The sequence below is a fragment of the Halteromyces radiatus genome, assembly GCF_025201355.1.
Source record: "Halteromyces radiatus strain CBS 162.75 chromosome Unknown BX664scaffold_3, whole genome shotgun sequence".
NCBI classification, from domain to species: domain Eukaryota; kingdom Fungi; phylum Mucoromycota; class Mucoromycetes; order Mucorales; family Cunninghamellaceae; genus Halteromyces; species Halteromyces radiatus.
In genome coordinates this window covers 2,832,071-2,859,504 of record NW_026251689.1, presented here as the reverse complement: position 1 = coordinate 2,859,504, position 27,434 = coordinate 2,832,071, and the positions used below count along the sequence as shown (strand labels likewise).

Genomic DNA, 27,434 nt, shown 5'->3' with positions numbered 1-27,434 from the left:
GTTTCTAGTTGATCATTATTTTCATGCTGTTCATCTTGGTGGTAGACTAATTGCAATTGATTTTGTTGCCTGTTTTCTGTTGGTAGGGTATGAGACTGCTTGATTTCATCGGTACAATCCATATCATCATTCACTGGTTCAAGGGACATGACTTGTTTAATATCCATCATGTTGACAGGCACATTGTCTTGATGATCCTTCGTCTTTTTGTCGTTGCAGTTGGTAGATACAGTGTCACGACGAGTTGACGGATGTTCAGGTTGAATAAATGGTGTTTGCAACTCTAAAGTCTTCTCTTCCATGGCTGGTGACAGAATGGCGTTGTCCTCATCTTGAGCTGTATGTGGCGAGGTCACAAGGAATGGCGACACTTGTTCGTGATGACGACTGGAATGTTGCTGTTGTTGCTGCTGCTGCTGCTGCTGCTGCTGCTGTTGTTGTTGTTGCTGTTGTTGCTGTTGTTGTTGTTTCTGCTGCTGTGAATTCGATAGAGTATTTTCAATAGCATGTGGTGCTGGCTGAGTTAAAGGTGTGGGTAACTGATTTTGTTCTTGTTTCGTTTCTTGGTATTGGCTTGAATGTAATGTCAAAGGAGTCAAAGCAAAGTCTTGTAAGAGAGGATTTTCCAAAGGGTGACCAGTCCAAGAGCTTTCAGTTGGATTTAAATCAAGAGAGAGAAATTCCATCGTTCTTTGTTTTTTCGTCATTTTGTCATACTTATTTGTAGAGGCATTCTTCGACGTAGATTCAGGTAGACTGAGAGGACCCAACGATTGAGATATATCTAAATTCCTCTTGTGTCCAGCAAAAGTAGGGCGAGTAGGTGAGATCCATGGATGAGGTCTGTTTCTTGCTTGTCGAGCAGTTTCAAGTCGTTGAAAGGGAGACCCATAAGGAGAGCGTCTTTGTTGCTGTTGTTGTTGTTGTTGAGTTGATGGAGAAAGAGGTGAACCCCTAGCAGAAGTTGGTAATAATTCAGTGGAAGCATCTTGCCATGAACCAGGAGAGGTATGACCAGCACCACCACCACTACCTTGAGGTGAGCCTTGATAAAACATCTTGCTAATATGGTTAAGGTGACTTCTATGGCAAGCATCGGTGAATTCGTCATGTTCGTCAAGTAGAGACTTGTCTTGTCGTTTAGGAGTGGAGGTTTTTGAACGAACTTTACAAAGTTTGACTTCATCAACGTCCATATCTAAAGCAATTCGAGATAAAGGAGTTCTTGCTACATTGCGTTGTTCTGACCTTCTTGGTGATTGGTGAGGTAATGAGGAGCTTTTGGCAATATTATGTTGTTTCCTTCTTCGTGGTGATTGTTGAGGTGAATAAGTTGGTAATACAATAGGAACACCACGCGAATCCACACGAGTTGGTGAACGTGTTGACATTGTGTTGAGCAATGTATATGATCCAAATTTAAGGTATGAAAATTACCAAGGTATAATATATATATAGACAGGCAGAAAAAAAAAAGAATAAAGACAAAAGGAGAAATGAACAAAATGGGTCAACTTTTTTTTTTTTCTTTGCTCTATTTCAAACGCAGATTAGGCGCGACTCGCGAGCTTGTACCTATCATTTTTACTCTCAAACGTGAGCATACTCTCTTGGTTCTATTTGCATTTCCATCTTTCTAATGAATGGTGCCTTTTTATCATATTAAAAGATTGAATTGTTTTTTTTAAATATTATAGATCCTAATCTTATATTACATAAATGTAATCATTACTTTTATGTAGCAACTACAATTTGTTCAGGGACACATCTCAGTTTCCACTGCGCGGTAGTTGAAACTAGTGGCTGAGAGCATTGAATAACGATACAATTTTTTTTTTTTTGAAGGCAACTCTTTTCCTTTTCTAATAGTCTCTCTCTCTCTCTCTTTTTTTTTTTTTTTTCCACAAAAGCAATGCCATTCTATCTGATTCAATTTGCTCAAGTAAGTAGAATATAAACTAGTACCAATGATATTATAATTAGAAAAATGTTCTTATTCACTTGTCTTCCTTTTTTTTTAATTTCTTTCTACTTGATCTAGTCTCACGAGGAATTTCGGTTACCAGAATTCGATTCTCTTGCTGTCTTGGAAAACGTCAAATACAACTATGCCAAAGATAGTTATAAATTAGACGTAAGATATCATCACTATATTAGAACTTTTTTTTTTTTTTATTTTTTTTTTTTTTTTTACTTACATTGAATTTTTACTTCTAGAGTCCATACTTTAAGGTTGAACTGGAATCGGACGATGATGCTCGTAAACTAGTGAAACGATCCATTCTGATCAAGTAAGTAAAAAAAAATAAATAAATACATTTAGACGTACTAATATAAGGGTTTCTTTTTATTTTGTTATTATAGGAGAATCTATGAATTATGGGGTGAAGGATCAACTTATGATGCTGTAAACGATCAAGTCAAAGCAAACAAGGACAAATGGGCAGATTACCATTATACCTCTTTTAAATTTAGTGTCTCAGCATTTGGGTGGACATTGACAGCAAAAGAACAGTTGAAGATTATCAATTCTTTTTCTTATCTTGGATTTGAAGGTGATATTGATCTAACCAATCCTCAAGTGAAATTTGGTGTTTTAGAAGATTACGGACAAACTACCACTCATGTTGAAGGTGGAAATCCTCCTTCATTGAAGTATGTGTATATGGGTCGACTTGTGGCTTCAGGCAGTCGTGATTTGGTACAAAAATATAATCTCAAGAAACGACATTATTTGGGTACAACATCGATGGATGCTGAATTATCTTTAGTGATGGCGAATCAAGCACTTGCTTCTTCAGGCAAACTTGTCTATGATCCTTTTGTTGGTACTGGAAGTTTCTTATTTACCTGTGCTCATTTTGGTTCTTATACATTGGGATCGGATATCGATGGTCGTCAAATACGTGGAAAATCTAAAGATAGAGGTGTTAAATCCAATATTGAACAATACAATCTCCAAGGTCGTGTTTTAGATTCTCTAGTATTTGATGTTACTCGTAATCCTTGGCGATGTGATGATTGGTTGGACGCTATTGTTACAGGTTAGACAAAAGAGGAAAAAAAATTATTCTATAGAAACTTTGATGAACTGATTTTTTCTATTTTTTTTTTTTTTTTTTGCCATATGATCAGATCGTAAGTTCTTCTTCTTTTGATTTTTTAATTCTATGGTACTGACAGGTGAATGGTACTAATTATTTTAATCCTTATTTATAGCTCCTTATGGTGTTCGTGCTGGCGCGAAAAGATTGGGTCGAAAGGATGAACTGAAGAAACCATTACAAGAACGATCCTATGAAGGTGTACCTATGCATTTGTAAGTGAGACAAAAAAATAGAAAAGATAGGATGATTTTATTTACTTTTTTATTGTATTTAGACGAGAAGATTACTATCCTCCTACTAAACCTTATGAAATGTCAGAAGTACTTAAAGATTTATTGGAATTTTCCGCAAAACATCTTCATGTGGGTGGTCGATTGGTATACTGGTTACCAACTGTGGTGGATGAATATTCAAATACAGATGTACCTCAGCATCCTTGTATGGTATTAATATCAAATAGTGAACAAAACTTTGGTCAATGGTCAAGACGATTAATTACTATGGAAAAGGTCAAACATTATACTACTTCATCATCATCCTTAGAAAATGCAGATACACCAAAAGCACTTGGACATTACTTATTTAGGGAAAAGGTAAAAAGAAAAAGAAGATAAAGTTTTTTTTAATTTTTTTTTTAACTTTTATTTTTCTTCAATGAATAATAGTATTTTAGCTTTGGAAGACAACAACAAGATGATGAAAAGAAGGATGTATAGATTTTAGAAATAGTTTGGATTAGAATTATAGATCTTTAAATAAATGTAGACTAATAAACTTTCATGCGCCTCTTTTTCAACCCCACATTCAAACTCCATTGAAAAAAAATATTATATAAGTTTTTTTTCTTCATTGACAAATCGTTTTTTTCCTTTCTTTTATTCCCTTTTTGTTTTCCCCTCTTCTCTAAACTATGCCAACTGGTAATGTGAATTCCGTGTATCATTCAAGTCTATATTGTATACTTAAGTCTTATGTGTTTTTTATTATTATTGTTGTTTTATTTTAGATTCTCTTCTTAAAGCAGCTGCCATCGGCGTTGGATCCGTTTTAGGGTCCATGTATTTGGATGCACGATTCCATCTTAGCAAAGATCTTGGTATTGTACATAAAGCTTTACAAACAAGAAGAGCGTAAGTTTATATAGAAAAATGTTTTTATTTTTTTTTTAAAAAAAAAGATTAGTTGACTTCTCGTCATTCTTTTTTTTTTTTAATAGTACTGAGCGAATTGTTGCAGAAGGTCGTACAAACGTATACTATTACTTTAAAGAAAAGGCGAAGGCAACTCCGGACGATATATTTTTGGTCTTTGAAGATAAAAATTATACATTCCGTGATATTGAAAAAGGTAACTAAGTTTGATTCTTATGAAGATTTGATATTGATTTATTAATACTATTATTATTTAATTTTATATGTTAGCTTCCAATCGCTTGGTAAGAATATACATTATCTTAATGAAAATATTATTTTAAATTCATATTTATTTATTTATTTATTATCTATTGATTTTTATTCATTAGGCACATTGGTTATTGGAAAAAAATGTCCAATATCAAGGTAAGCAGAATTAAAATTAGTCAAGTGCGACAATAAGGGTGGGAAATGAAAGAAAAAAAAAAAGTGGGGAAGTAAAAGGTAAAATAATTTAACCGTAGAAATGCTTACAACATCTTTGTCTTTCCTTTTTTAGATCATGTTTGCATGATGCAACAAAATCATCCTTCATTTATCATTCTATGGTTCGCTATTCTTAAGATTGGTGCTGTAGCTGCTTTTATCAACAACAATTTAACTGAAGATTCATTATGGCACTGTATCAAGGTGGCTGAAGCGAAAATTTTGATTTTTGATCCTAAATATGAAACTCAAGTATCTACCATTTTATCCAAAGTTCCTCCATTCTTATCCATGTATACTTATGGTGAAGCAACTCAATATGATGAATTTCCCTCCTTCTCTTTTGCTCCTTCTTTGACTCCTTCTGTCCTTGCCAACTACTCTGATGATGATGTTAGTGAAGATTATATCAAGCGAACGACAGAAAATGATCGAGCCATGTTGATTTATACAAGGTACAAAAAAAAAAAAAGATTAGAAGGTATAATGAAATGTCAGAAAATTAAACTCTATTTATTTCTTCTTTCTTAAACCTAGTGGTACTACTGGTATGCCAAAAGTAAGTCAATGAAAAAAAAAAAAAAAATCGAAGAGGAAACAGTTCTTCAATGTCTCAATTAATTTTTTTTTTTTTTTTTTTTTTGGTATAGGCTGCTCCCATCAATCATTCACGTGCAATGCTAGGAGCTGTTACTTTTTGTCTTACTATGAATATTCTACCCTCTGATCGTATATACGCCGTTTTACCTTTATATCATAGTTCTGCAAGTAAGTGAATAAAAGAAACTAAATGATTTCACGGTTTTTTTCTAACTTATATTTGTCTATAGGTATCATCGCAACATTAGCACCACTTTATGGAGGTGCGACTGTCATTCTTGGTCGAAGATTCTCTGCTAGGCATTTTTGGGATGAAGTAATACATAACAAGGTGACTGGATTTATCGTAAGTAGTTGAAACGAAAAGAAAGAAAAATGTATTAAGAATGATATATAAATTATCTTTTAATTATTTTTTTTTTTATATTTTACTGATGTAGTATATTGGGGAAATGTGTCGCTATTTGCTTAGTCAACCTCCTTGTCCTCAAGAAAAACTACACAACGTCCGATTTATATGTGGTAATGGTATGCGACCTGATGTATGGAGTCGCTTCCGAGAACGATTCAATATCCCTCGTATTATTGAAGTAAGTATCCGATAATCCGATCTTTAACCTCCCCTGGATTATTAAATAAAAAAAAAAAGAATTGTAACTTGTTTAAATATATATTATAAATAGATTTGAATATATCACTAGGATCTTTATCTTGTTTTATCTAATCTTCATTCTCATTTGATTTATTTAGTTCTATGCCTCAACTGAAGGACCTGGTGGTTTCTACAATGACAATACTAGCGAATATGGTGCTGGTGCTATTGGTCGTCGTGGTCCTTTAATTCGTATATTATCTCCTCAAATCAAGCTTGTTAAAGTTGATCCTATTACAGAAACACCAGTACGAAATGCCAATGGTTTTCTAGTTCAGGTAAATTATTTTCCTGATAACATTAGATTTGATTCTATAGTACTAATTAATGATGATCATACTCTTTTTTTTTTATAATAATAATAATAATAATAATAATAATGGGCACCTTTATGATAATAGGCTGATTTTGATGAAGAAGGTGAAATGATCGTACAATTGGAATCACAATCTGGTATATCATTACGATTTGATGGTTATTACAATAATAAAGCAGCAACAAACAAGAAACTGATTAAGGATGCATTTAAAAAAGGTGACATGTAAGTACAAAATATAATAATAAGTCTTTTTTTTTTTTTTTTACTAATTAGTTTTATAACGTTTTTTTTTTATCTTAATGTAGTTACTATCGATCTGGTGATCTACTTCGACTTTCTGGTGAAGGCTTTGTATACTTTGTGGATCGCATAGGTGATACTTTCCGATGGAAATCTGAAAATGTAGCTACAACTGAAGTTGCTCATGCTGTCAGTACTTTCCCTGGTATTTTGGAAGCGAATGTATATGGTACTTTAGTTCCTGGTCATGATGGTCGAGCTAGTATGGCAGCAATTTGTGTACAAGATGAAAATACCTTTGATTTTAAAGGTTTGGCAGCCCATTTGAAAAACAAACTTCCTTCTTATGCCGTTCCTCTTTTCCTCCGTATTGTGCCCTCCATGGAAACAACTGGTACATTTAAACAGCAAAAAGTCAACTTTAGAAATCAAGGTATCGACTTGAGCAAGATTCCAGAAGATGAACATATTTACTGGCTTCGTGGTGACAATTATATCCGTTTTGATGCTCAAGGATATGACAGTATCAAGGCTGGTAAGGCGAAGTTATAGAACAGTGAATTTTATATATCTTTTTAGTTTTAGTATTATTGTGCACACTATTCTCTTTCTCTCTCTCTTTTTTTTTTTTTTTTGAAAACAAATTATCTTTATATCATACAAATAAACGTTTTGGCTCTTTACGAGATCATTCAGTAGTTTTGTCTTTTTTTTTTTTTTTTTGAGTACACAGTGATGTACTACGAAGAATCCCGCTGTGATTACTTACTCTACTATATATGATGATTACAATCGATTTCTACTATTTGGTTTAGTCATTGTTCATTGCAGTAGTCCTTACTCTTAAAACATCCTCTCCTGTATTGTAAAATTGTTGTTTATCCTTTTTTGGATATCAAAAGTTCATGCTCATACAAAGTGGCTGATGGTCGATGAACGGCATTTGAAAGTTTTACTTGTCAAAGAGAGAACAAAAAAAAAAAAAAAAAAAAAAAAAAAAAAAAAACTCTTTTCCTCTTTACTTTTTTACTTTTCCACCTTTTTTATTTATTGACATATATATAATGAGCAAATTGCTCAAGTTTGAAGGACACAATTATCTTCGACAGAGATTGGTGTTAGCAACTTTAAGTGGGAAGATTGTACGTATTGACAAGATTCGTTCTGACGATGAAGATCCTGGTATTCGAGGTAAATATAATAATAATAAAAAGAAGATCGATACAAAAAGATTGACTGGTTGATACAAATAAATAATAGATTACGAGGCAAAATTCTTACAACTTTTGGAAAAGGTGACCAATGGTTCTACGATAGAAATCAGTTATACCGGTAAATAACCAAAAAAAAAAAAATATGGAAAGAATTAAGATCATAGAAAAGATCAAGATTGAAACTAAATATGTTTGTTCTTTCCTTCAAGGTACATCTATTCTTTACAAACCTGGATCTATCATGGGTGGTCGAATTGAACACGATTGTGGAAATGAACGTAGTATTAGTTACTTTTTAGAACCTCTTCTTGTTTTAGCGCCCTTTTCCAAGAAACCTTTTGCTCTTACATTAGAAGGCATCACTACAGATCACATTGATGTTTCGGTAAGAAAAAGAAATCTCTCTATGGATAAATTTGATATAACCGTTTTATTTGGTTTTCTTTTTCTTAGGTTGATATTATTCGAACAGTTTTAATTCCTCAATTGGCTCGATTTGGTATTGAAGACAATGTTCAACTTAAAGTAATAATCTTATGAATACTCCAAAACGATAATGATGATGAACTAATTTCTCTCTCTCTCTCTTTTTTTTTTTTTTTTTTTTTTTTTTTTTGTGAAGATTACAAAACGAGGTGCTCCTCCTCTTGGTGGTGGTGAAGTAGTATTTACTTGTAATAGTATACGACAATTGAAACCAATCCAACTGACTGATGAAGGAAGAATTCGAAAGATTCGTGGTATCGCCTATTGTACTCGAGTATCACCACAAACTGCCAATCGACTTGTTGAATCAGCTAGATCTTTATTGAATCGTTATATCCCTGATGTTTATATTTATACGGACGTTTATAAAGGTGCTGAAAGTGGAAAGTAAGTTTTTTTTTTTTTTGTATCTCAATTATAATGAAGGACAAATTTGGATGGTTGACACTTCTTTTTTTTTTTTTTTTTCTCTAAATAGATCTCCAGGGTTTGCTCTATCATTGGTTGCAGAATCTACCGCTGGGGTATTACTATCAGCGGAAAAGGCAGCAGAAGCTGGACAAACACCAGAAGATGTAGGTATTATGGCAGCAAAACTAGTATTAAATGAAATTCGTTTACGTGGATGTGTGGATACAACAAGTCAATGGTTGAACTTATTACTGATGGTATTGGCTCCTGAAGATGTTGGTAAAATCCGAATTGGTCAATTAACTCCTTTTACGTAAGCGATATTATATTTTCTTGGGATGATATCATATGATGATTTGGAGCACTCATATTTTTTTTTTTGTTGTTGCAGGATTCAATATCTACGTGATCTCAAGTCCTTCTTTGGTGTGTCCTTCAAAATTCAACCTGATGAATCTACGAATACCATTTTTATGACTTGTGTGGGGATTGGTTATGTTAATCATAACAAAAAGACAACTTAGACTTTTATATATATACTTTATCTTTATAAGCATACTTCAATAAACTTATCATTCATTGTTTCTTCTTTTCATCAAATTTGGATTTTTTTTTTTGGTATTGACACATGATTGCAATAAGGCTAAGAGTCTAATTGGATCTCAGATGCAGTGAGTGAGTGACCAAGAGACCACGTTTGGCTTTTTTTTTTTTTTTTTCCTTTTTCACCTTTTTCTCTTGATTTACTTATTTCAACAACAAAAAAAAAAAAAAAGAGAATGGCGCAAGATGTTCCTACATTGAAACTTTTATTAATTGGGAACTCCAATGTTGGCAAAAGCTCGTTATTACTACGATTCACTGATGATACCTTTTTACCCCAAGAAGAAGTTTCTGCAACTATTGGTACATATCATCAAAGGATACTACAAATCTTCTCTAATTGATCTTTTTTTTTTCTCTTTTCTATTTGTTTTAGGTGTTGACTTTAAAGTTAGTATGATGGAAGTGGATGGTCAAACATATAAACTCACTATTTGGGTAAAGACAATCAAAAAAAAATATTTTTTGGATTATTTGAACTCTTCTTATATGAACCATTATTTATTTAATAGGATACCGCTGGTCAAGAAAGATTCCGTACATTAACATCTTCATACTATCGAGGAGCTCAGGGTGTTATCCTAGGTAAGCAAACTTTATTACGATAACAAGAAGGTGAAAGGCAATTGAGTTTTAGGTATCAATATAATTATGTATTTTTTTTTAATGATAGTATATGATTAGTAGCCGTGAAACATTTGATGCTTTGAATACTTGGTGGAATGAAGTGAATACATATTGCTCTAGTCCGGATGTGGTCAAGATGATTGTAGGCAACAAAGTGGACAAAGTAAGTTGTTCATTGTGTATAAAAGAAAAGCGGAGAAATCTTGATCAAGAGGATGCATTAACCATTAACAAATCTAGGAAGCTTCCCGTGTTGTGACCTATCAAGAAGGCGCAGATTTAGCCCGAAGATTACAGACTTTGTTCGTGGAATGTAGTGCAAAGACCAAAATCGGTGTGGAGGAGGCTTTTGAAGAATTGGTCACCAAGGTAAAAAAAAAGTACTTTAGTTACCACATTCCTGACAAATGGAAGGACGATTACTTATTTTATTTGCATATTTGATAGATCATTGAAACACCTAGTTTATGGCAAAAAAAGACAACAACATCCTCTACTCTACGAATGACCAATGGTAGTGAATCTACTGATACTTCTTCTTGTGCTTGCTGATTTGGTATTCCCATTGTCCTTTTTGGTTGTTTTCCATTCCCGCCTTCCATCAATTCGACCTAAATTTTATAGGTTAATTATAGAAACTTACTAGATGACCTTTCTCCCTTGCTTTATCATCATCATATTCACGACATCTTAGTATAGTTCCCTTTTTTTTTTCTTTCTTAACATCACTATGTTTATTCAATCCTATTTTCAATCTATTATCTTTTCCTTTAATTAATAAATAGTCACCCTCCCTTATCGTTTATATCTTAATCATTGTAAATATCGATTCTATTCTATGTGGAGTTCCAACTTTTCTTTTTTTTTTCAATCTGATGATCTGATAAAAAAAAAAAAGACGGAAAGTCAAAACAATTCTTTTTTTCTTTCTCTTTCTTTTTCTTTTTTTTTTATTTATTTTATTATTATTATACTTATGGACCAGCCTGTAGAAAACACCACATTAGATGGGGTACAAAGAGTCAGACTCTTTACTAAAATATGGACAAAACGTGATAAAATCATTGTGTTTACTGGGTAAGATAGGCTGTCCTTATCTATTCAAACTAAATCATTTTTTTTTGTTATTATTAGTCTTCTTTTATTATCATGGGCCATCAATTGGGAAGGAAATATGGGTTTTACAGTTAGTGTCAATGCTCTGACAGATCTTCAGTCCAACAATATGTTAAGTATTCTTAGTACTGTGGCCTTTATCGTTCAATGTGTTTGTTTCCCCTTCTATTCCAAAGTATCTGATATGACGGGTCGTGCTAATGCGTATACTGCCTCCATGATTCTTTATATTGCTGCTGTGATTGTCATGGCTGCTGCTCCTACTTATGCAACTTTTGTGGTAAAAAATAATATACTAGATGAATGGTTTCAACGAACGTGATATTGAATTTAATTTGATTTTTTTTTTTTTTAGGGTGGACAAACTTTATATTCTTTTGGTTACAGTGGTAAGATGATGATATCAATATATAAATAGTATGATGATGCAAGCATGTAACATTTCCTTTTTTTCTTTTTATGTATTTTTTTTATTATTTGTCTTTAGGTGTTTTAATCTTGGTGAGTGAATCTTCCACATAGTTATAGAAAAAAAAAACAAAAACAAAACAAAAGCATCCAGCTAACTGGTTCCTTATTGTCTTGATGACAGGGTCCAATTGTTATCGGAGGTAAAAAAAAAAAAAAAAAAAAAAGAAAACAAAGAAAAAAAAAATTATAAACTTCTTTTTCTTTCTTTATTCCATTTTTAGATCTTACGGATGTTGTTAATCGAGGTTTATTCCAAGCATTATACAATGTACCATCATTGATCAATATCTTTGTGACTCCTTTGATTGGTGATGCCTTTGGTGTACCACGCTGGCGTTGGGCATATGGCATGAACTCGATTCTATTGGCTGTCAGTTGTGTACCTTTGATTGCTACACTATGGCATTTACAATTTCGCGTCAATCGGTCTGAAGTTTATTTGGAATACAAACGTCAAAAGACCGAAGCCAATCTCAAGAAGAAATCTTTATCTGAAAAAGTACTTTGGTTCATTGCTGAGGTTGATCTCATTGGTTCTTTATTGCTTGTGGGCGGCTTGTGTATGATTTTGTTACCCTTGGTGCTTGCAACGACGTCATGGAATGGTTGGCAAAACTCGCGTACCATTGGATGTCTCGTCGGTGGTGTGGTGTGTTGGATTCTGTTTGGATTCTATGAATGGAAGTTTGCTACTAAACCTGTCTTACCTATGATGAAATGGAAGAACCGTACTCCTATACTTGGCGTCATTGTCTTATCTATCGTTACCTTGATCTCTTCTACAAATTGGCTTTACTTTACCACATATTTGGTAGTTTCTCGAAAAATTAAAGCAGGTGAAGCAACGTAAGTTATTTTTTGAAAGGAAACATAAAAAAAAAATTGGAGTTTATCTGGTTTTTTTTTCTTTCTCTCTCTCTCTCTTTTGATCATTACTCAACTATCATCATTCATTCATTACAGGTTATTGGATCGTGGTTACAATGTTGCCTATGTGGTTTTCCAAGTCTTTGCTGGTTACATGATGAAACGTACTCGACGTTGGCGTCCATTCGTATGGGTTGGTATCAGTTTAATGATCCTTGGTATTGGACTTATGATTCCTGCTCGCCTTCCTCATTCATCCAATGCCTTTGTAGTCATTTCTCAAACAATAGCTGGTGCTGGTTCTGGTATGTTAGATATTCCTGTAATGGTGGCCATCCAAAGTTCTGTTCCTCATGATGGTAAGAAATCTAAAAAAAAAAAAAAAAGAAAAAAAAAAGGACTGTCAAGATAATCCTACCTTTTTTTATTTATTGATTTAACATTTACTAACTGGGATTATTTTCTTTTTTTTATTATTTCTTTGATGATGATTAGATCTTGCCCTGGTAACTGCCTTGATTCAAGTGGGAGGATCTATTGCTGGAAGTATTGGATCAACCATGTCTGGAAGTATTTGGAATAATATGCTACCTGGTGAATTGGCAAAGTACGTTCCTGGTGAATATGATTATGCCAAGATCGTCGGTAGCGTCGACTATGTAAAAGCGTTACCTGTCGATCAATATGATGGTGTGGTCACTGCCTATGGTGAGGTGCAACGAATCTTGTCCATCATTGCCTTGGCTTTAGCTGGTTTGACATTCTTATTTACCTTGCCCATGAAATCATTTGGTTTGGCTGATCGTAAAACTGACAATCAAACGATGAACAATACTATGATGAATGACAAACTTGAAATGGCTGAAGGTAAATAAATAAATAAAATAAAAGAAAAATTGTACAAATGACTGATTTTTGTATGATTACGTAGTTATGGATGATCGTCATGGTGCACTCAAGGTCTAAACCAAACGGATTGACTATATTGAAATGATCTCCGGTCCCATGCCCCTCTCCTCTCTGTATTTTTTTTTTTTTTTTTGTATCTATCGTCAACCCCTATATTCTTGTTTCTTATTATATACTATTACGATTGTCCAGAACTGGTAATCACCCCTCTATTTACTTTTTTATTTATCATTTTATGTTTATATCTTACTGCTTGCACTATTATCATGTATCTTATTGAATAATAATAACAATAATAAATGATCCAAAAAGGAAAATTGAAAACCATTGAAAACAATATATGCGTTGACAATCATTCTTCTTACTTCATCTAATCATAAAGGTAAACTAAAACCAACGATTCATTTAGTAAACAATAACGGATGAAAAGGTTTATGCAAAAGAATTTGAAATTGACAACTAATTAGGCTTCTATCAAAAAAAAAAGTTTATTTTTTATATGATTTTATTGTAAAAACTTTCCTATAGAATGGAATACGTTTGTGCTTATCAAGGAGCCAAATTCAAGAAGGTAATTGTCAAAGAAAATAAGGGTGATTCAAGAATGTCAGGGGGTAAAAGAAAATCGCTCTGCCGCTTTATCAAACTCCTTTCTTTTTTTTTCACTTCTTTTACGAAAGCAGGAGATCCATCACGATGCTGACGCACAGATTCTTGATATGACCACATCTATAAAATGGTCTTTACAACAAACTTTGAAGGATCTAGTAAAAAAAAAATGTCGTAGTTACATACACGTGGTAATAGCAAGGATCAACTTTGTGGAGAAAATGTCACTTTTTTTTTTTTGCTTTCATCCATGTTGATGTCGGGTCATATTAATAATCATGCTTCTAAAGCATGACTGTATCGATCATCCAATCACTAACGAAAAGAAAAAAAAAATGAGTGGCCACTGGAAAAAAAAAACGCCATAACAATGAGTGTCATTTGCCGAGAAAGAATAGAGCTTTTTTTTTTTCCTTTGATCCCCTTCCCCTTGAATACGGATAATTTTTTTTTTGGATGAAAAGGGAAATCCGCTTCGGCCATTTCTACACACACGCACTTACCGGATGTTCTCCCCCCCTTTTTTTTTTTCCAACTCCCAAGCTGGAGCAAAAAAAAAAAAAAAAGTCAAACTAAAGGATATCTGGGCGTTTTTCTTCTCTCTTTCTTAGACAAAGCCACGCTTTTCTTTGTAACGTTGCCTTGGTTGAACGAAGGGGTGGCACCAGAAAAGATATAAATAAGATACTAATGATGTCTCCTTAAGTTTTTTGGTTATTTTTACCCGAGAAATATTTTTTTTCTCTCTTTTTGATATAAAAACGCTTATCCATCATACAGTTTTTTTTCTTTTCTTTTTTTTTTTTTAACTTTCTCTCTATTCTCTTTCAATGACCTTTACAGAAACCTTTTATGGTTATATTGAAACTACTACTGATACATTATTAATATTTGAAGCTTGTAGACGAGGTATCTTACCAAAAATATCTAGACGTTTACAAGAAAAGGAACGTAGTTCCATTCGTTCAGGCACTATATTTGTGTTTGATGAGAGGGAAAGTGGTAAGTGCGGAATGTGAAATTTTGCTTTTTTAAGAAAAAAAAAAAAAAAAAAAAAAAAAAAACTTATTTTCTTCTTCTATTTTACCATTCCAAGGTATAAAGCGATGGACAGATGGTTTGATATGGAGTCCTTCAAGAATATTAGGCAACTTTTTGATATACCGTGAATTGGATGGTCGTGAAAATATACCAAAACGCATGGATGTTTCTGACCGGGATGGATTTGATTTGACATTCCAAAAACAACAACCACCTTATTCTCCTTATGCGTCACAACAACCTTCTTGTGAACAAGCTGATCGATATCGTGAACGTGCATTGGTTGGATCTTTGACAACATCATATCGGTTTAAACCTAGTGGATTGATTAAGAAAACAATGAGTATCGTCGTCAATGGAAACCATCTACATTTGATTAGTTATTACAACAAAAACGATGTCATCAATAATACTTTACCTACTCCATCAACAACAGCTTCACTGGCTCACTTGCGTATCTCCTCTGACATGATTCACCGTCAAAGTTTCCGTGTATCACCCTTGTTGGAATCACCTTTATCTCAAATTTATCCTATCAACACTAATGATGCTTCTAGTAGAGACACTCAGCAAGTCAAGTCTTTACCTTCACCTTCCTCTTCTCCTTGCTCTACATCTCCTAATGCTCTGGTGAATCCTTCTTCTTATCATCCATTAACGAAATCTGTTCATTGTAAGTGTGTGCGTCTAAAAAAAAAAAAAAAAAAAAAAAAAAAAAAAAAAAAAAAAAAAAAAAAAAAAAAAAAAAAACTAGAATCAATATATTCATTATCTTTTAATGATAGATGATACTACTACTACTACTAGTGCAATTGGACAACGGCGTCGACGTTCTTCTTCACCCAACTCTATCAATTTAATTCAATCCCGGAAATTTGCAAAGATTCAAACTGATGATGGATCTGTTCGATCAAGTAGTTCTTCTCTATCAAGTCCTCATGATCAACTCACCTATGGAACTACTCAAGCCATGTCACAATCCGAATACATGATATATGACTCAGGTCAACCTTCTGGTCAGCAAGAAACCAAAATGAAAACGGCTTTTTTGCCTCTTACGATTGACAGCCTATCTACAAGCTCATCTTATAGTAATATTCGAAATAATATTCCAACAACAGAATATCAACCATCATCACATACTGGACAAAATCAATATCATCCATTCCATCCACAGGATCAAACACCATATGCATCAGATCATTATCATCAGCAACATCAACAATACCAACACCTTCCATTAGAACCACAAAAGGATCATTTGGATCATTTGCCACTATTGCCGCCACCATCTACACCACCTACGACTGCTATATCATCATCTAATTATATGTCACCTGCTTCCGATCGACACGTGTACCATCCATCTGTTCGCCATGCCTCTATGATCCACCCCTCTACCCCTCTGTATTCTTCTACTTATACTACCACCCCTTTTTGATTTATATGTCTTTTATTTAAGTTATACATTTTATACATATATTAGTCAAATATATATATTTATAATACATAAGATGGTATATTCCTTAATACAAAAATCAATATTATATATTATATTATCATTTTATTTCATTGGCCTTTGAAATCATCATCCTTCACATGGTATGATTATCTACAAATAGAAAAAAGGATTCCAGTGAATGAGACAACAAGGGGATGGTTGAACCGGAAGTATGAATCAAGGGGCTGGTCCATGTTAAAACCTAAAACATTAGGGAGAACTCGTTCTGTACAAGTATGATGGTGAGTTGGTATAAAAAAAAGTGTGATGTAAGGAGTCAAAATGAAGGTAATTCGATCAATCGGAAAAAGGAGTCCAATGAGATGTGTATATAATAAAAAAAAAATATTCGGCTTTATTATTTTTTTTTTTTTATTATTCATAAAGGCAATCAAAAATAACAAACGAAAACAAAAAAGGAAACTGTTTTTTTTTTTTAAAAAAAAAAAAAAACAATTTCAATTGATGTGTATAATGTGAATAAGTGAGTGTGCATACGTAAAAGATAAAAAAAAAAAAAAAGAAAAAACGCGAGGGGTGATAGGACTAACGAGTAATAGATAAAGAAAGAATAATAAAGAAAAAAAAAAAGAAGACAAAAATAAAAAATAAAAAATGGAAAGGATCTTTATTTTTTTTTACTTGGCTTCTTCAGTTTCTTCATTCTTGGGTTCATCAGCCTTGTCAGCTTCTATAATAAAAGAAATAAGATGATGAATATTATATTTTTCAATCCAAATCAATGCCTCTTTTTTTTTTTTTAATTTATTTACCTTCTTGGAGATCGGAAGTCCAGAGGGTCAAGTTATCTCTCAGCAGTTGCATGATCAAAGTAGAGTCCTTGTAAGATTCTTCAGACAGGGTATCCAATTCAGCAATAGCATCATCAAAGGCTTGTTTGGCCAAGTGACAGGCACGGTCAGGAGAGTTCAAAATTTCATAATAGAAGACAGAGAAGTTCAAGGCAAGACCAAGGCGAATAGGATGTGTAGGAGCCAATTCAGTTTGAGCAATATCAGTAGCACTCTTGTAGGCTTCATGAGCCTCAGTAGCGGCGCTTTTGCGATCTTCACCAGTTAAGAATTCAGCAAGATAACGATGATAATCACCCTTCCTATAAAATATGAATTTATAATAATAAGTATTCCCTTCTCTCTATAATAAATTCATAAAAACTTACATCTTGTAATAAAAGACCTTGGATTCACCACCTTGAGCATTAGGAATAAGATTATCCTTCAATACTACCAAAATATCATTGCACACATCTTGGAGTTCAGCTTCAATTTGTTGACGATAAGACTTGATCTTTTCAACTTGACTAGTGTTTCCCTTTGTTTCTTCCTTTTGTTCAATAGAGGATACAATTCTCCAGGATGCACGACGAGCACCAATCACGTTCTTGAAGGCAACGGACAAAAGGTTACGTTCTTCCACAGTCAATTCAACACCCAACTAAAATAATAATAATAATAATAATAATAAATGAGTGAATTTATTGATACGGATTTCTTTTTTATCACTCTCTATATATATTTTTACCTTGGCAACTTCTTTAGTAAAGGAGACCATTTCTATTCAACGAAAAAAAAAAGATATAAAGGATGAGTTATCTATTATTCCTCCCTTGTTTTTCTCTTAATCCATCTTTCTTATTTTTAATAATAACTTGCCATCGTAACGTTCAGCTTGTTCAGCAAGCTTGGCCATGTACACATTGTTTTCACGTTCCTATAAAATAAAATAAATAAAAAAAAAGAAAAGAATACAAATACAAATAATAAAAAAAAAAAATAAAGATTAGTATTTCTCGGTAAAGTATCATCATGATGGGAAAAGTTTCCAAACGCGACAAGATGAGAAAAAAAAAACAAACAAGAAATATCAAAACAAAAACATGTTGTTTTGATATTTCATCTTTGTTTAAAAATATAATCAAAAAGAAATTACTTACAGAAGACATAATGATAAATGTTGACTGTGAGGATGTATTAAAGAGAGAAAAAAAAGGTTGTCAAAAGAGAAAAGAAAAGAACAAGATAGAAAGAAAAAAAAAATTTATTTGTTTCTCCCTTTCTTTGGTGTGTCGCACCTTTTTTTTTTTTTTTTTTTTCTTCTCACTTTTTTAACTGACGTATACAAAGCTGAGTTCTAATGATTAGAGACAAGTCTCACCAATAAGATATCATCAAATCCCTACCCCCCATCTAACTAATAAATAAGGCACACACACACCCTCCTCCGACATTTGAAATTTTACTTTTAAGCTTTCTTCTCTCTCTCCTTTTCAGTATCATCATCTGTCAATCTCTTTTTTTTTTTTTTTTTTTTACTGTTCTTCTTTTTCTTTATATTTATGATAACATTCATCTTTCTTTATTTATCTTATCTCTAAGAAAAGAATACTGACAGCGGACATCCAAAGGTTGGACAAAAACAAAAGAAACTGCTCTGAGCCTACACACACACAAAACACTCACACAACTACGCGCACTTTGAACAATTGTTACACCATGCCAAACCCAACATTGTTATACACACACACATATATTTATATATTAAGAACAAAAAAAAAAAAAAACCAATCATCTACGAATCCATATTGGAAAAATAAAGTTTTATTGCAGTATATAAAATGAATCAAGGAGATAATGTACATAAAAGAAAAAAAAAAAAAAGAGAGAGAAAGGAGAAAGGATAGATTAACTACAAACAAAAAAAAAAAAAAGGAATAATAATACTATATAAATATATAAATAACATGTGTACATACATATATGAATATCTATAAATGAGGAACATGACATGCGTGCATGATCATATTCACCAAAGCAAAAGTGCCTTCACCCAAAACAAATCCAGACCCAATAATGATAATAAGTACTTTGCCCACTTTGTACCGATATCTAGGGTCCAACCACCACGTGTCATCATCATCATCATCATCATGCTTTTCACAATATTGATACCAATAATAAGTCATCAAGCCACCAATCACACGAGCCAGAGTAAAACTTGGAGGATTGTACATACCAATAGAGAATGCCATACCTTGAGGAATATATCTTTGCCAACCTATGGATCGTTGATGCATTGTACTTGTTTCTTGAATAATGACAAAAATACCAAATACGATAGCAAATCCAATCACAAATTCTGATACATGAGGTGGTAAAGGTTGTCCATTGACTAATCTTGACATATCTAACCAAACTTGTGCTGTAGGTACAGGAAATTCAGGTCCAGGAATAGTATAAACATTTCGGTATAGTAAATAGGCACCTATCATCATCAAAAAAAAAAAAAAAAATGGAATTAACTTTTTTTTTTCTTTTTAGGTATTTTATAAAATAGAAAATATTTTACCTGATGCTGTAAACACACTAAAAAGAGATCCAATCAATTGTCCATAAAATTGAGCCTTTGGAGATGCATGAAGAAGATGACCAGTTTTAAGATCTAGATGAAAGAAAAGAAATCAGTTAATTTTTTTATTTGTTTAAATTTTTTTTTTTTTTTTTTTTTTTTTTTACCTTGCATTAGATCACCCGCTTGCTGAGCACCAGCTTCGGCAATACCACCTGCGATCAGATTGGCAGCAATACTACCAGGAAGAATACCAGCGAATATTACTTGACTAATTTTACCTATACCACTCACAGGGTTTAGATCCGTTTCACCAAGAGCACGCACTGCCAACACACTTAAAAACATAGCTACCACCACTGCCAATAATGTCAAAGATACTGGTAAAATATCAGGTCCAAAGACATGTCGTACCAAATAGATACATAATAAAGTCGATACAATCAATCCAATAATAGTTGTCCATTTCGAGACTTGTTGATCAGCTGGTGCGTCTTCATATTCATCATCCTCTTCTTCCCCTTCTTGAAACACTGTTTCAATGTCATCTTCTTGTTGAACTGTACTAGTTTCTGTTGTCGCTTTTGTATCTAAGGATGATCTTGCTATTGACCTTGTTATAGTTCGAATTGTCACTATAGCCAATGATATAATCGATTCAGAAATCATTACACCTAGAGATACCCATAAAATCCATCTATCCAAAAAAAAAAAAAAGAAAATCAGTCTAACTTCCATCTCACTCTTTTTTTTCTCTTTTTTTTTTTTTTATTTCGTTGACTTACCCTTTTGATCCAGTTTTCCAATCATCCACAGGTCCAGTAGCCCATCCTGAATAGTAAGCCATAGGTGATAAAATCCCCCAACCAACGATACAACCAAGTAACATGGAAAGTGTGGTTGGTAAACCCTATAAGAAAAAAAAAGAAAGGAAAAGTTGTTATCACTATTGCTTTTGTTTTGATTTATAAACATGTTATATATGTTACCATAATGATTCCTTGACCAACATAGCTAAGACTAGGGGCAAAGTACCAATCCCAAGCACGAAAGTCGACCAGATTGAAGCATAACCAATTGAAGATAGGAAGGTTGGTAATAATAGGAAAAAAGTAGGAAAGAAGGGTATAAAGAGAAGACATGGAAAACGAGATCAATAAAGCTTTCAATTTCAAGTGCCATGCCTCTTCAAAATTTGTTGAATCAAGATGATTGGGTAAATCACCTTGGGATCCATAAGAAGAAGAAGAAGATGAAGAATGAACGGATGGATCGGAAGTGAGTGATAATAAAGGTTGTTGATCATCATCATTGTCATTATTCAACTGGAGATGTTTTTTATGTCGTTGTCGTAATGTCATGATAGTGGTGGAAGATGAAGTAGAGGTCATAGTAGGATCTGGTTGTTGATGAAGTAAACTGATCATTTGAGCTGTAGCAGTTCCTGATGGGAAGCGTAATTTTTCACGAATAATAGTTTGCTTTCGAAGTGGCACAGCAAAAAAGACACCAAAGAAAGCGACGCCCAAAGACCATAGAACCAATTGTTGAAAAGATAAAACAATGGCACCCTCCGGATGATCGGATTTGTTTAATAATGCTAATGCGGGGATGATACCAACAAAGCCTATCGAGATAAAAAAAAACAATTAGGTTTTCGGTGATACAAATTGTATTTTTTTTTTATCATTATGACATACCTGCTGCTAATGGCATAGTGGCTGTGGCAACAGCAACTGTTTGTAAAACAACATTTTCCACAGGTGAAAATTTGACTTGAAGTATGGATTGGAATGGTTTAAAGAGTGCAAAACCAAGTAGAGATGACTGTAGAGACATCATCGAGATCCAACCTGTCTAATAATATATATAAACAAATAAAGATTTAAGTAAAATTGTATCATCATCATCATTTTTTTATTACCTGAAGTCCAAAGTACATATTTGAAAAACACATAAGGGTGCCGATAGCTAGACCAACCACCACCGCACGAAACTATAAATACAGTTTGACATGAATGGAACTATCAAGTCAAAGAAAAAAAAAGATATCAATAATGACTCTTACAGTGAATTGTGGTTGATCGCTAAAAGTAGATTGCATAACAGGAGGATCTATAGTAATAAAATATAAATACATATAAGAATATATATATATATATATATAAATAAAATAATAAATAGTTGGTTTTTACCTAATGGTGTATATTCCCTCCTGTTTGTATTTGTCACCATTTGGAGAAAATAGAAAAAAAAAAAGAAGAAAAATTGAGTATGCGAAAGAAAAAGCAAGAAAAGGAAAAAATCCCAAAAATGGTGGGGTTGACGAGGAACATAAAACAGTGTGAATTGAAATACCGTTCGTTACTAATCCCATGAATGACGACATTTGTATTTATTATGATTGGCTATAAAGAAAATGTATATAGTTCATTCATAGAATATAGGTTTATCAAGTAAGGGGAATCAAGTGATGTTGGGTAACCAAGTTGAGATAAGTGAGAAAAAGTTCAGTATTGACATATCTTTTTTTTTTCTTTTCTATTGTTGCTCATCTACAGGGCTTTTAATTCACCCGATCTGAGGGAAACGGTTTCAAGCCCGGTCTTCGATTTTTTTTTTTTTCTGAACGAGGAGCGGTGGCTTTTGGAGCGACATTCAGAGATGAGTGGAAAAAGCATTTCGATATTTTTTTTTCTTTTTCTTTCCCTTTTTTGTTTTGCTTTTTTTTTTTTTTTTTTTAGAGAACTTACAACATGCATTCTACTGTAAATAAGTCAATACAATAATACGTCGTTCAAATATATACTGACTTTTTTCTTTCTTTATAGCGTCAATTATTCTTAACAGTACCTCGTTTTACATCAGTACCAACTGTTCGTACCTTTGTGTGAGTATTGAATGATGGATAATATACTTTAATAAGAATGCTGACTTATTTGTATTATGAATAATAGGTCCACTACAAAGTCAACTAGTGTTAAGAATATTGAAGTGCCTAGTGTGAATGAAACTGATGATTCAAGTGAAGTCTTTGAAGGTAAGTTTTTTTTTCTACCATTATATGAATATGTTATTCATTCTTAATAACTTCAATAGTGCCTCAACGAATTGCTCCTACTCACAATATTACTGTATGTAATCTTCAATTACGTGGTTATTTACCTCAACAACTTGATTTTTATGCCGATTTTGCACGACGAGCAGCTTTCCATATGGGTATGCCTTGTTCTGGTACAGTGCCTTTACCAACACAAACTTCTAAATGGACCGTCATTCGATCACCTTTTGTTCACAAAAAATCACAAGAAAACTTTGAACGAAAAACACACAAACGATTATTACAAATTAAGGATACGCACCCGGATGTTGTAGAACGATGGTTACGATATTTGACAATGAATGCTCCTTCAGGGATTGGTATGCGTGCAACTCGATTTGAATTTGATACTTTGAAAAAATAGATAGTTTAGTTAATATATATGGATCATTATTTTTACCTTTTTTTTTTTTTTGTGATGATATCCAAACCTAATTGACAAATTAGATAGACGGATAATTATCATCCATATAGTATATAGTTTATATTCAATAAAAGAACAAGAACAACAACAAATATATAAAATAGAAAATAATTATGACCTGATAATGATGATGTTAAGGGACCACGTGAGGTGAGCATTATTTGCTTTTTTTTTTTTTTCTTTTGAGAACTCTCACGACTTTTTTTATTTATTCTCCTTTTTTTTCGTTTCGTTGTTTTTTCCTTTTTCTTTTCTTTCTTTTCTTTTTTTCTTTTTTCTGTTTTTCTATTTTCATCTTCTGGAAAAAAAAAGAAATAAAGTTGGAAAAAGGGTTTATTATACATGTCCACGACCACTTCACCAGCTTGTGTTCATCCTGTTGCCAACTATCATTCGGCATTTCCTGCACTACAATCTTTACCGTGGTCACATTCTACTTTACCTCATTCCAAAAAACGCCCATCGATACCTAATTCAACTTTCTCACAGTCTCTTAGCCCGCCAAAACCTCCTGCTTACCTCAAACATACTCAATATGCCGCTCTTGTTCGTGAACAATATCAATATTTATTACAGAAACGATATGAAAATACAAAGAAATTAGTAAACGATACCCCACAACATGAACAAATGACCAATAACGATATACTTTCAGAATTGGACTTGCGATTACCTTCATTTTGGAATGCTGCTGATAAATCACGATATCTTGAAATTGACAAGAATGGTCTTGGTGTCACTTATATAGGTATATATATATATTCTATATTCTTATTACTTCCTTTTTGTACTCTAAATATGCTAGACAAAATTAAAAGGCAGCTCATCCTTCTTATTATTACCATTAGGACCTGGCAAATGTGAAGATCATGCTGGTACTGTTCGTGCTAATTTCCCTATGCGAAATCAATGTGGTGTTTATTATTTTGAAATGCATGTCAAATCAAAAGGGGATGATGGTTACATTGGTATTGGATTCTGCAGTGCAAAAAATGAACTGAAACGTTTACCAGGTAAAGAAAAAGAAGAGTTATATACATAATCATACGTTTATTTATTACTATTTTTTTTTTTTTCACTCAACCGATCTGAACATTCTTTTTTTTTTTTTTTTTTTTTTTTATTTTAGGATGGGACAAGAAATCATTTGGGTATCACGGTGATGATGGTCATTCTTTTGAAGGTTCCGGCATTGGCAAGAAATACGGACCTCAATTCAAGACTGGCGATGTGATTGGTTGCGGTGTCAACTTTGCAAGCAAAACTGCATTTTATACAAAGAATGGTTCTTCCCTCGGTGTTGCTTTCCAAGATTTGGATGTTTCCCAACCTTTGTATCCTTGTGTTGGTATGCGAACTGCTGATGAATATATTACTGTCAACTTTGGTCAAGAACCTTTTGTTTATGATATTGTACAATACATTCAGGTAATGATGTCATTATCATCCAATATGGATCAATAGGATTAAAATACTCATCATTTTTATATATATACATATTTATCTATATACTTTAGGAACAAAAATTGTATTTATGGAAAGATATTGGAACATATTCTTTATCTTCAAATATACCTATGATGATAAAACCGAATGTGGAAGACGAACCAATAACTGAAAAAGGCAAGAACATATCTCAGTCCATGGACAAATTGGTATTGTCCTACCTCATTCACCACGGCTATTCTGGGACTGCTCAGGCTTTGACAAGAGATTCGGCTTATCTTACGGGTGCTTCTTCTACTTCAAAACATCAAGAACAAAATACACTTCTTTTGGTTAATGATGGTGATGATGGCCTTCAGCAGCGATTAGGTAAAAAAAAAATCCTTATTAAAAGTCTTTGACTATCCAATCTCACATTTCTTACCAAAAAAAAAAAAAAAAAAATAGATATCAAGACTGCAATTACTCAAGGTAATATCGATCATGCTTTAAATCTACTTAATACCCATTTCCCGGCCGTATTACAAGATCAAGATGGAGATAATTACATTCTATTCCAACTCAAATGTCAAAAATTTGTTGAAATGATAAGTGATCATAGTGACCAAGAATATGAAGGACGTCAAAGAACAACAATCAATCATCAACGCCGATATAGTGAAGTCGACAGCATGGTTTCATTTTCATCCGAAGATGATCACACAAGCATCCTCAGTTGCAGTAGTCAGACAAGTAGTCAAGGTTATTTTGATGATCGTCACGATGGCATTAGTGAACACAGCATCAATACTGAAATGGACGACGTCATCCACCATCATCATCATCATCAACGACACTCTTATCATCCATTGACAACTATCAACGATGAAAAGAAAGGATGTATCAAATGGCCATCTCTCAGTAGTATGGATACAAACAGCAACAATCACATGCAATCCACATCATCATGGATTCCCTTGAATTCAAGTCGCAGCAGATCGATTTCAGCCTATACGCATTATGGTCAATCTCCTCCCATTACAACGGCTTCACCGGCGCCGGGAAGGCGCACGAGTTGGGCAGCCATTGTGGCAGCACCCGCTTCTCCAACACACACGGACAACAATACACATTTGATGGATCTCGCCGATACAACTCATTTTCGGACATCAAGACGACCTTCTCTTCGACGGAGTAGTTGCAGTAGCAATGGACAAAGTGCCTGTAGTATTATGTCTGGTATTCAAGGTCTTCATGATGTCATGGTAGAGGAACAAGATGAATTATTAGGTATGGATGGCATGATGACTGACGATGGATCTCTAGATTCCTCTATACAACAAATGATGCAAACTATTATGATGTATGGTCAACAATTACAAGGCGAATATGGTAAAGATCCTTCAGCAAAAATCAAAGACAAATTAAAGGTAAAAAAAAAAAAAAGTGGATGATGATGATGTAAAATGTTCTAATGAAGTCTTCCTCTTTTTTTTTTTTTTTTTTTTTTTTTTCCTATTTTTCTTGGTATTTAGCAAATATTTTCCTTGTTGGCTTATCCTGATCCAAGATCAAGTCCCATGGGCCATTTGATGGATAAAGTACATCGTGAAACATTAGCAAGTGATGTCAATGTGGCAATATTAGGCAAGTCCTCAAAAAAAAAAGAAAAAAAAAGAGAGAGAATAGCAACCCTGAAGAAGACTAATTGATTTTCTCCTCTTTTTATTCTATTCATTCGTTAGTTTGTCAAAATCAACCCGATATACCACCTTTGGAACGTGTTTATCGTCAAGTCTTTACAGTGAATAAAGAACTAACATACCTCGGACATGGCGATTCTGTTTTATTGGGTGACTCCAATTTTTCGGCTGAAAACATCAAGACCATGCTTTGATTCTTATTCAGGTAACCAGTCTTCCATTTTTTTTTTAGTTCAATCTACCCCACTCTAGTAATAGCAAAAAAAAAAAAAAATATTCTATCCGTATCAAATAGTAGTAGTAGTAGTATCATTGACAACAATTGAAATAAAAAAAAATATAGTTTATTATAAAAAAAAATGTATTCACATTGAGTAGATTGCAATGAGCAATGGGTGGTGTAATATGAGGGGGGTATGAATATCCTATTCTACTTTTGGATTATATTCGTCTTGTGGCCAAGTTCCATCTTGTTTCCAACCATGAACTACAACGTCAGTCTGGAGAAGAAGAAAAACAAGGAAGAAGCAATGACAAGTATCCATGATCAGTCTACATATTGCTCTTCATTTTTTTTTTTTTTTTTTTTACTTACAACAATACTAAGAGGAATAGAGTGTGTGAAAGATCGGCCTTCTTTGATGAGAGATCTGTAAATATATGATTTTCGATCATCGGTCAACGTAAAAAGTGGTTGTGTTGATTTGCTTTGCAAAGGTACTTGATGTTGAGTCCATTCTTTTCTTCGAGCATACCAAGCTGCTTCCCCTTTATCAGAAGTGCCGGGATTGTCTTCTGACATCCAATGAGATCAATATAATGAATAAAAAAAAAAAAAAAAGGAAGGAAAAAAAGAAAAAAAAAAAAAAAAGAAGAAAAGGAAATATAAAGAAAAAGATTGGGGCGAAAATTGAAACCTACTGAAAAATCATAGCATACTGGCTTACGGAGAATAGATCATTTTATTAAAAAAAAAAAAAAAAAAAAAAAAAAAAAAAAAAAAAAAAAAAACTATCACTAGTAA

At 33.2% G+C, this 27,434-nt stretch overlaps 11 protein-coding genes across 11 annotated transcripts; 8 read left to right on the top strand and 3 right to left on the bottom strand.

The window, feature by feature from the left end:
* Positions 1 to 1,885: 1,885 nt before the first annotated feature.
* Positions 1,886 to 3,969, top strand: BX664DRAFT_330022 (uncharacterized protein). The gene is made up of 7 exons (XM_051544912.1): positions 1,886 to 1,942; positions 2,042 to 2,134; positions 2,218 to 2,291; positions 2,365 to 3,044; positions 3,220 to 3,319; positions 3,382 to 3,700; positions 3,773 to 3,969. The coding sequence occupies exons 1-7, from the start codon at positions 1,913 to 1,915 to the stop codon at positions 3,821 to 3,823; spliced, it is 1,347 nt and encodes a 448-aa protein (XP_051402033.1). The 5' UTR covers positions 1,886 to 1,912; the 3' UTR covers positions 3,824 to 3,969.
* A 10-nt stretch (positions 3,970 to 3,979) lies between these two features.
* Positions 3,980 to 7,177, top strand: BX664DRAFT_330018 (uncharacterized protein). Its single transcript, XM_051544911.1, has 13 exons — positions 3,980 to 4,027; positions 4,114 to 4,237; positions 4,324 to 4,454; positions 4,529 to 4,542; positions 4,630 to 4,666; positions 4,800 to 5,181; positions 5,264 to 5,285; positions 5,377 to 5,494; positions 5,557 to 5,672; positions 5,767 to 5,916; positions 6,077 to 6,256; positions 6,380 to 6,519; positions 6,603 to 7,177. Exons 1-13 carry the CDS (start codon positions 4,018 to 4,020, stop codon positions 7,087 to 7,089), a joined length of 1,911 nt encoding a protein of 636 aa, XP_051402032.1. The 5' UTR covers positions 3,980 to 4,017; the 3' UTR covers positions 7,090 to 7,177.
* A 381-nt stretch (positions 7,178 to 7,558) lies between these two features.
* Positions 7,559 to 9,312, top strand: BX664DRAFT_330016 (RNA 3'-terminal phosphate cyclase). The gene is made up of 7 exons (XM_051544910.1): positions 7,559 to 7,728; positions 7,798 to 7,869; positions 7,961 to 8,136; positions 8,205 to 8,276; positions 8,374 to 8,624; positions 8,716 to 8,961; positions 9,040 to 9,312. Exons 1-7 carry the CDS (start codon positions 7,602 to 7,604, stop codon positions 9,170 to 9,172), a joined length of 1,077 nt encoding a protein of 358 aa, XP_051402031.1. The 5' UTR covers positions 7,559 to 7,601; the 3' UTR covers positions 9,173 to 9,312.
* Positions 9,313 to 9,390: 78 nt separating this feature from the next.
* BX664DRAFT_330014 (ras family-domain-containing protein) lies at positions 9,391 to 10,683 on the top strand. Its single transcript, XM_051544909.1, has 6 exons — positions 9,391 to 9,554; positions 9,628 to 9,689; positions 9,764 to 9,826; positions 9,925 to 10,041; positions 10,119 to 10,247; positions 10,326 to 10,683. Exons 1-6 carry the CDS (start codon positions 9,428 to 9,430, stop codon positions 10,428 to 10,430), a joined length of 603 nt encoding a protein of 200 aa, XP_051402030.1. The 5' UTR covers positions 9,391 to 9,427; the 3' UTR covers positions 10,431 to 10,683.
* Positions 10,684 to 10,854: 171 nt separating this feature from the next.
* On the top strand, positions 10,855 to 13,307 carry BX664DRAFT_372438 (major facilitator superfamily domain-containing protein; the record flags this gene model as incomplete). The annotated part of the gene is made up of 9 exons (XM_051548671.1): positions 10,855 to 10,955; positions 11,013 to 11,274; positions 11,350 to 11,383; positions 11,482 to 11,495; positions 11,587 to 11,605; positions 11,687 to 12,311; positions 12,429 to 12,691; positions 12,828 to 13,199; positions 13,264 to 13,307. 9 exons carry the CDS (start codon positions 10,855 to 10,857, stop codon positions 13,296 to 13,298), a joined length of 1,725 nt encoding a protein of 574 aa, XP_051402029.1. The 3' UTR covers positions 13,299 to 13,307.
* A 1,301-nt stretch (positions 13,308 to 14,608) lies between these two features.
* On the top strand, positions 14,609 to 15,858 carry BX664DRAFT_110372 (Gti1/Pac2 family-domain-containing protein). The gene is made up of 3 exons (XM_051539703.1): positions 14,609 to 14,852; positions 14,947 to 15,572; positions 15,677 to 15,858. Exons 1-3 carry the CDS (start codon positions 14,681 to 14,683, stop codon positions 15,749 to 15,751), a joined length of 873 nt encoding a protein of 290 aa, XP_051402028.1. The 5' UTR covers positions 14,609 to 14,680; the 3' UTR covers positions 15,752 to 15,858.
* Positions 15,859 to 16,954: 1,096 nt separating this feature from the next.
* Positions 16,955 to 18,461, bottom strand: BX664DRAFT_330009 (14-3-3-like protein). Its single transcript, XM_051544908.1, has 6 exons — positions 18,347 to 18,461; positions 18,066 to 18,123; positions 17,935 to 17,966; positions 17,573 to 17,847; positions 17,166 to 17,506; positions 16,955 to 17,083 (listed from the first exon to the last, which is right to left on the bottom strand). Exons 1-6 carry the CDS (start codon positions 18,353 to 18,355, stop codon positions 17,031 to 17,033), a joined length of 768 nt encoding a protein of 255 aa, XP_051402027.1. The 5' UTR covers positions 18,356 to 18,461; the 3' UTR covers positions 16,955 to 17,030.
* A 619-nt stretch (positions 18,462 to 19,080) lies between these two features.
* On the bottom strand, positions 19,081 to 22,168 carry BX664DRAFT_110329 (OPT oligopeptide transporter protein-domain-containing protein). The gene is made up of 8 exons (XM_051539702.1): positions 21,954 to 22,168; positions 21,683 to 21,873; positions 21,459 to 21,615; positions 20,748 to 21,385; positions 20,544 to 20,668; positions 19,926 to 20,455; positions 19,759 to 19,851; positions 19,081 to 19,674 (listed from the first exon to the last, which is right to left on the bottom strand). The coding sequence occupies exons 2-8, from the start codon at positions 21,713 to 21,715 to the stop codon at positions 19,178 to 19,180; spliced, it is 2,073 nt and encodes a 690-aa protein (XP_051402026.1). The 5' UTR covers positions 21,716 to 21,873; positions 21,954 to 22,168; the 3' UTR covers positions 19,081 to 19,177.
* A 226-nt stretch (positions 22,169 to 22,394) lies between these two features.
* On the top strand, positions 22,395 to 23,371 carry BX664DRAFT_110311 (ribosomal protein S10 domain-containing protein). The gene is made up of 3 exons (XM_051539701.1): positions 22,395 to 22,526; positions 22,590 to 22,798; positions 22,858 to 23,371. Exons 2-3 carry the CDS (start codon positions 22,705 to 22,707, stop codon positions 23,220 to 23,222), a joined length of 459 nt encoding a protein of 152 aa, XP_051402025.1. The 5' UTR covers positions 22,395 to 22,526; positions 22,590 to 22,704; the 3' UTR covers positions 23,223 to 23,371.
* A 253-nt stretch (positions 23,372 to 23,624) lies between these two features.
* Positions 23,625 to 26,419, top strand: BX664DRAFT_261175 (concanavalin A-like lectin/glucanase domain-containing protein; the record flags this gene model as incomplete). The annotated part of the gene is made up of 8 exons (XM_051540668.1): positions 23,625 to 24,030; positions 24,131 to 24,295; positions 24,412 to 24,710; positions 24,800 to 24,877; positions 24,923 to 25,013; positions 25,257 to 25,463; positions 25,998 to 26,137; positions 26,243 to 26,419. 8 exons carry the CDS (start codon positions 23,625 to 23,627, stop codon positions 26,417 to 26,419), a joined length of 1,563 nt encoding a protein of 520 aa, XP_051402024.1.
* Positions 26,420 to 26,771: 352 nt separating this feature from the next.
* On the bottom strand, positions 26,772 to 27,235 carry BX664DRAFT_358005 (uncharacterized protein). The gene is made up of 2 exons (XM_051547997.1): positions 27,006 to 27,235; positions 26,772 to 26,910 (listed from the first exon to the last, which is right to left on the bottom strand). Exons 1-2 carry the CDS (start codon positions 27,210 to 27,212, stop codon positions 26,836 to 26,838), a joined length of 282 nt encoding a protein of 93 aa, XP_051402023.1. The 5' UTR covers positions 27,213 to 27,235; the 3' UTR covers positions 26,772 to 26,835.
* Between the last annotated feature and the right edge of the window lie 199 nt (positions 27,236 to 27,434).

Bases quoted from the DNA above. Each gene is read 5' to 3' on its own strand.
- BX664DRAFT_330022 (XM_051544912.1), top strand. From the start codon at position 1,913: ATGCCATTCTATCTGATTCAATTTGCTCAA. The intron at 1,943-2,041 runs GTAAGTAGAATA...TACTTGATCTAG, and splicing joins ATCTGATTCAATTTGCTCAA to TCTCACGAGGAATTTCGGTT. The intron at 3,045-3,219 runs GTTAGACAAAAG...CCTTATTTATAG, and splicing joins GTTGGACGCTATTGTTACAG to CTCCTTATGGTGTTCGTGCT.
- BX664DRAFT_330018 (XM_051544911.1), top strand. The intron at 4,238-4,323 runs GTAAGTTTATAT...TTTTTTTAATAG, and splicing joins GCTTTACAAACAAGAAGAGC to TACTGAGCGAATTGTTGCAG. The intron at 4,667-4,799 runs GTAAGCAGAATT...TTCCTTTTTTAG, and splicing joins AAAAAATGTCCAATATCAAG to ATCATGTTTGCATGATGCAA.
- BX664DRAFT_330016 (XM_051544910.1), top strand. From the start codon at position 7,602: ATGAGCAAATTGCTCAAGTTTGAAGGACACAATTATCTTCGACAGAGA. The intron at 8,137-8,204 runs GTAAGAAAAAGA...TCTTTTTCTTAG, and splicing joins CAGATCACATTGATGTTTCG to GTTGATATTATTCGAACAGT. The intron at 8,962-9,039 runs GTAAGCGATATT...TTGTTGTTGCAG, and splicing joins GGTCAATTAACTCCTTTTAC to GATTCAATATCTACGTGATC.
- BX664DRAFT_330014 (XM_051544909.1), top strand. From the start codon at position 9,428: ATGGCGCAAGATGTTCCTACATTGAAACTTTTATTAATTGGGAACTCC. The intron at 9,827-9,924 runs GTTATCCTAGGT...TTTTAATGATAG, and splicing joins ACTATCGAGGAGCTCAGGGT to TATATGATTAGTAGCCGTGA. The intron at 10,248-10,325 runs GTAAAAAAAAAG...CATATTTGATAG, and splicing joins TTGAAGAATTGGTCACCAAG to ATCATTGAAACACCTAGTTT.
- BX664DRAFT_110372 (XM_051539703.1), top strand. From the start codon at position 14,681: ATGACCTTTACAGAAACCTTTTATGGTTATATTGAAACTACTACTGAT. The intron at 14,853-14,946 runs GTAAGTGCGGAA...TACCATTCCAAG, and splicing joins GTTTGATGAGAGGGAAAGTG to GTATAAAGCGATGGACAGAT. The intron at 15,573-15,676 runs GTGCGTCTAAAA...TTTTAATGATAG, and splicing joins AATCTGTTCATTGTAAGTGT to ATGATACTACTACTACTACT.
- BX664DRAFT_330009 (XM_051544908.1), bottom strand. The intron at 17,967-18,065 runs GCAAGTTATTAT...TTCGTTGAATAG, and splicing joins ACAAGCTGAACGTTACGATG to AAATGGTCTCCTTTACTAAA. The intron at 17,084-17,165 runs GTAAATAAATTA...CTTTTATTATAG, and splicing joins GACTTCCGATCTCCAAGAAG to AAGCTGACAAGGCTGATGAA.
- BX664DRAFT_110329 (XM_051539702.1), bottom strand. From the start codon at position 21,715: ATGTGTTTTTCAAATATGTACTTTGGACTTCAG. The intron at 21,616-21,682 runs GTAATAAAAAAA...ATATATTATTAG, and splicing joins ATATGTACTTTGGACTTCAG to ACAGGTTGGATCTCGATGAT. The intron at 20,456-20,543 runs GTAAGTCAACGA...TTTTTTGGATAG, and splicing joins TGGAAAACTGGATCAAAAGG to ATGGATTTTATGGGTATCTC.
- BX664DRAFT_110311 (XM_051539701.1), top strand. From the start codon at position 22,705: ATGAATAATAGGTCCACTACAAAGTCAACTAGTGTTAAGAATATTGAA. The intron at 22,799-22,857 runs GTAAGTTTTTTT...TAACTTCAATAG, and splicing joins TTCAAGTGAAGTCTTTGAAG to TGCCTCAACGAATTGCTCCT.
- BX664DRAFT_358005 (XM_051547997.1), bottom strand. From the start codon at position 27,212: ATGTCAGAAGACAATCCCGGCACTTCTGATAAAGGGGAAGCAGCTTGG. The intron at 26,911-27,005 runs GTAAGTAAAAAA...CTTCTTCTCCAG, and splicing joins CTATTCCTCTTAGTATTGTT to ACTGACGTTGTAGTTCATGG.